The sequence below is a fragment of the Pleurodeles waltl genome, unplaced genomic scaffold (genome assembly GCF_031143425.1).
Source record: "Pleurodeles waltl isolate 20211129_DDA unplaced genomic scaffold, aPleWal1.hap1.20221129 scaffold_212, whole genome shotgun sequence".
NCBI lineage: Eukaryota > Metazoa > Chordata > Amphibia > Caudata > Salamandridae > Pleurodeles > Pleurodeles waltl.
Genome location: NW_027149918.1, coordinates 123,550 through 128,603, shown reverse-complemented (window position 1 = coordinate 128,603; position 5,054 = coordinate 123,550). Strand labels below are relative to the sequence as shown.

The window sequence follows — 5,054 nt, the reverse complement described above, 5'->3', positions numbered from 1 at the left end:
AATTAAGGTGCTGGAGATGGGCTGGGGGGGAGTTAAATGTTTGTGGAAGGAAGCTTAGCAGCAGTACGGGCCGAGTTTAGATCACTGCTTCCTAGCTGCCAAATTCTTGGCAGCCACCACTTTACAGCCTACCTGTGCAAGAGGGTCCAGCCAGGAAGGTGCGGGCACACCCACTAGTGGCATAATCTCTGGGACACATACATGAGCCCTGCTCTTATTATGCTGTGGTCTGTGCTAGAGGCAAACAAACCTCTGTCAATTTTGTTCACATAACTGCACAAGACAATCCAAAAAACTACCACACAAGCATTGAAATATATTGAGAGCGAAGATGCTAGGTGCAGTTACCCAGATAGAGGTGAAAGGCACTTCACTGCTAGCTTTCGCTACTGTAATGCTGAGCTGTGCTCCATGGCTCTGTGATAATGCCACGGCACCATGCACCGTTACAATGTTGCTGCAGTGCAACTGTAAAACACTGTGCTACAGTGCTGTGCTGTTACAGTGTTGTGGTGAAGTGCTGTGTTTTTTCTCTCCTATCGGTGGTGCAGTACTGTTGTGCAGCACTGCATCAGTGCCTTACAACAGTGCTAAGGTGCTGTCATATATGAACACAGGCCCAAAGGTGGCTGTAGGAAATGGTACATAGACAATGCTACTCTTACATCCTGTTTTTTATTTTCCAGCTTGAGGCTACCACTGTAGTCCCTCCCATGGGTACACATACCCTGCTGCACAGTGACAAGCACCAGACATGTACTTACAGTTCCAGTATACCAGGTAGCACTTTCCTCCTGCCACATCGACCTACTAGGCACTTACACTGGCACGATCCTCAGCAGGTCTGAGGGCACTATGCTCAATGTCAGGCCCCCTTCTCATGCTGTTTCGGCCACCTCCCCGCGACACCTCCCCGGGACTCAAGTGCTCCGTTCCTCTTGTTTAGAAGGCACCGTGTGCTCCACTAGTCCCACAACTGCTGATAGGTCAGCTCAATTGTGCAAGGACTCGTAGCCGATGAAGGGCTTACAGGTCTTCTTGTCCTCCCGGTAGAACCAGCGAACCTCCTTCAGCTCCAGCTCGGCCACGATCTCATAGCGGTGTTGTGAGCTAGTGGAGCGGGTACAGTTCCTCTCTGCAAGGGCCAGACTTCAGCCCTCGCCGGGTACCACACCCTCCTCCTCCTAACCAGCGGTGCATGGCTCAGAAGGAAAGCCAAAGCTCCAGCAGGACGGGGGCGGGCAGAAGGTACTGGCAGTAGTGGTTTAGGTGGTGGCGGTGGGGCTGCTGCCACCTCTTTTCACCTGGCCACACCTGCAGCCGGGCCCTAACCTGCTCGTCCACCTCAACTATCCTTTTTGTGACCGCCAAAGTGGTAGTCAGGTTGGCCAGCTTCCTGCTCCAAACACCAAAGAACCCAGCTTGCTGATTGGTCGAAGGCCATGAGCGTGTGTAAATCAGCACTTTCAAACTAAAATCTGCCTTGCTGCTCGGCTTGTAATGTGGGTGTGCCAGAAAAATCCACCACGCTGCGGTTGGTAAAGTTTTTGCCAAACTCTGCGCTCCAAGCAGAGCACCGAGTGGCAAAACTCTGCAAACTCGACTGGCAGAACAGAGTTTACTGCCCACCCCTACTCATTCCTCTTTTTTGGCTAAAAAGAGAGGCCCCTCCTATGGTTTTGTGGTTCAACAGATTATGGCATATCGTAGCGATGGAATGAATTTCCCAATCACTGGCCTTCACTGACAAGAAGTTCACCTCGACCTGGTGCCCCCTTATAGATTACATGTCTAGATTGCAATATCTGTGCTTCTCATCACCTTGCCTACATGCTTTACAGCTTTTTGATTGATTACAGGCCCCCACCCTGTGGACTCCCTTCTCCCTTTTCTTTTTATGATGGCCTTACCATGGCACTGATGTCACCCCCTGGTCTGTATGGATCCTGCAGGTTGATCGACCATGCTTCTTCCTTACCCTCAGCCCCAAGCCCTCTCCAACACCTTTTTCGGTTCCACCTCCTTTCTGTTTCTATCTGTAGAATGTTTTGTATCTGCTTAATGAAAGGGAAGTTATGGAAGGGTCACATACATACTTCCGCTATTATGACATGTTTGTACTAGGGGATGTGACTCTAAGCAACCGCATGCACTCCCATCAATACATCTATTATTTACTGAAAAGTTTGATAATCCCACTGTAAACATATTTGAGCCCAAAAAAATGAGCCAATTGGTTTTGACGGTGTTGTGGTCCATATAAAAATATTTTATGATATTCAATTTTGATATTGAATATATTACAGATGTGGGCCATAGATTTCTGCACAGTAAATGTTAAAATAATACAAGAATAACTCCCCTGATTTAAGTTGAATTAATAGATGTATTCAAAGAAGAATTTGTTAGGAGCTATCAATCCCATAGCAATGTCATACTAACACTTGTATCATCTCTGCAGATATTTGAAGCATGGAGCTGTCCAACGGGACCACAGAGACAGAATTTATCATGCTTGGGCTATCAGATCTGCCAGAGCACCAGACATTACTCATGGTAGTATTCTTGACTGTATACTTGAGCAACATTGTCGGAAATACAATGATCATATCCTTAACAAGGTTGGATACTAATCTTCACACCCCTATGTACTTTTTCCTTGGAAATCTATCCTTTGTCGACGTGTGTTTCACGTCCTCAATTGTTCCCCCAATGTTGAAGAACATGGTCTCCTTAAAGAAAACCATAAGCTTTCATGCCTGCATTGCCCAACTTTTTTTCTTTCTTTGCTTTGCTTGCACTGAGTGTATTCTTCTTGCTGCCATGGCTTTTGACAGGTATGTAGCCATCTGCAACCCTTTGCATTACATGATGTTGATGAGTAGGAAAGTATGTATATTCTTAGTAGCTTTCTCATGGGTGTTATCCTCCCTGCACGCTCTGCTGCACAGTCTTATGGCATTGAGACTTTCTTTCTGTGGCCACAAGAAGATTCATCATTTTTTCTGTGACATGGCCCCCCTGCTGACACTCTCCTGTTCCGACACCACCATCAACAAGCTACTTATTTACACAGAAGGAGGTATGCCAGTTGCCATCCCCTTCCTTATTGTCATGATTTCATACATCCGCATCATCTCCACCATACTAAAGATCCGCTCCACCCATGGTAGATGGAAAGCCTTCTCCACCTGCTCCTCACATCTCACTGTTGTAATTTTCTTCTACAGCACAATCGCCTTCATGTACTTGCGGCCACCCTCTACCTATTCCATAGACTATGATAGAATTGTCAGCATTGTATACACTGTGGTAGCTCCCACGCTGAACCCCTTCATTTACAGTTTGAGGAACAAGGATATGAAAGGAGCTTTACGAAAAGTCTTATCCAGGAAAGGAGAGATCTGACATTTTGAAAGTATTTGTTTTGGCAATGAGAAGACATCAGAAGCAGGCTTGATACACAATTGTTTCCATGCTGCAAGCGTATGACACTTTATGCTACAGAAGCATAACAATTTAGCACAAGTACAGAGAAGCTAAAATGAGTTTACCTTTAGAAAATGAATAATGATTAGGGGCCCATTGTAACAAACAAAATATTGTTACAGTCAATATACAATGGCAGACTGTAATATAAGAGATTTTGGAGAAGAGTCTAAAACAAAAATATGCCATGCTACTGTTTTCAGTTCCATTAGCAAGTGGTGCCCAGGAGCACGGTCTGGGTAAGGGATAGAAAAATGTAGCTTCTTAGGGTACTAGAGATCCTTGCATCTAAAGAAGTTAGAGATGCATAAAGATATGGGGAAAATCCCAAGGAGTATGACATCAGACTAAGAATTATTTACAGTTCCAAAAGATGGATTCAACCATTAAATACATTGAGTAAATCTTACCTAGAATACCCTGGATAATATCAGCTACATTTGATAAATTGCAAGAGGTTGTTATTTTGTTGGTGTTGTATTATGTACACATGATCTTGTGTCACTCTGAACTTCAATGTCCCATAAAATCCCTGCCACTACTGTTTATATCTGTGAATCTAAGGGCCAGATGTACAAACCATTTTACCGGTCGCAAACAGCAATTTGCCATGCACAAAGATCTGTATTTGGAAGGGTCTTGCTTAGGGCGTCTCTTACTAATACCGAATATCACTGGCATGTATGAATGTTTTGCGACCGAAATGCGGTCGCAAAACATTCATATTTTACCAACTCTGCACAGGAGGTGATAACCCATTCGCAAATGGGAAGGGGGTCGCCAAGGAACTCCTCCCCCGTTGTGAATATGGGTGAAACATTTTTTAAGAGCAGGCTGCTTGCTCCTAATAAATGAAAAGAAAACTTTTTAGTTCTCTTTTTGTAATGCATCCAGTTGTTCTTTAAGGAAAACGGGCTTTATTACAAAATAAACCTGCTTTATTCAACATAATTCACATAGATAATGCTATCAATACAGAGGGGGGAAAGGATCAGCCCTGACAGCCATTTGCTGTTTTGAGCATTATTGGGCTGTTTTTCAGCTCACATTCATCTATTGATCAGCTCACATTCACCATCAGCTCACATTCGCCATTCATTGGTTTTAAGGAGGAGGGGGCACTCTTTTTGTATTTTCTTTGTGTAGTGCGGCTATTTCCTACATCATATTACACAGGGATCCCCTTCTCCGCAGTATGAGGAGGTTCGTCACTGGTGGGATATAGCTCACATTTTGTAGCTTCTCTGGGACACTATTGAAGAGCCGCAGGAGATTTAGACAGCACAGAAAAATACTAATATAGTATCATCTATCCCACAGTAACCATCGAGTTTGGGGTTTTCAGTAATGGGCCATATTTGACCTCTGTGCTCTCGCCACCCTCTCTGTAAACATTATCGTGCCAGTTTCTACAGTATACAAAGGGCAGTAACTAGACCATCCCCAGTTAAATGAAGTGTCGTAGTTGATTAACAACTGACGGGTCCTCTAGTGCAGGGTGCAGACTAGTGATTGTCATGGAAAGGTGCGTGCGCTCAAAGGCCGGGTTTGAGCTGTTATTCAGT

General features: G+C 44.6%; 1 protein-coding gene across 1 annotated transcript; it reads left to right on the top strand.

The window, feature by feature from the left end:
* The first annotated feature begins 2,467 nt into the window (after window positions 1-2,467).
* On the top strand, window positions 2,468-3,601 carry LOC138274938 (olfactory receptor 1468-like). The gene has a single exon (XM_069219059.1). The coding sequence runs from the start codon at window positions 2,473-2,475 to the stop codon at window positions 3,406-3,408; it is 936 nt and encodes a 311-aa protein (XP_069075160.1). The 5' UTR covers window positions 2,468-2,472; the 3' UTR covers window positions 3,409-3,601.
* Window positions 3,602-5,054: the final 1,453 nt, after the last annotated feature.

Coding starts and splice junctions, on each gene's coding strand:
- LOC138274938 (XM_069219059.1), top strand. CDS start 2,473: ATGGAGCTGTCCAACGGGACCACAGAGACAGAATTTATCATGCTTGGG.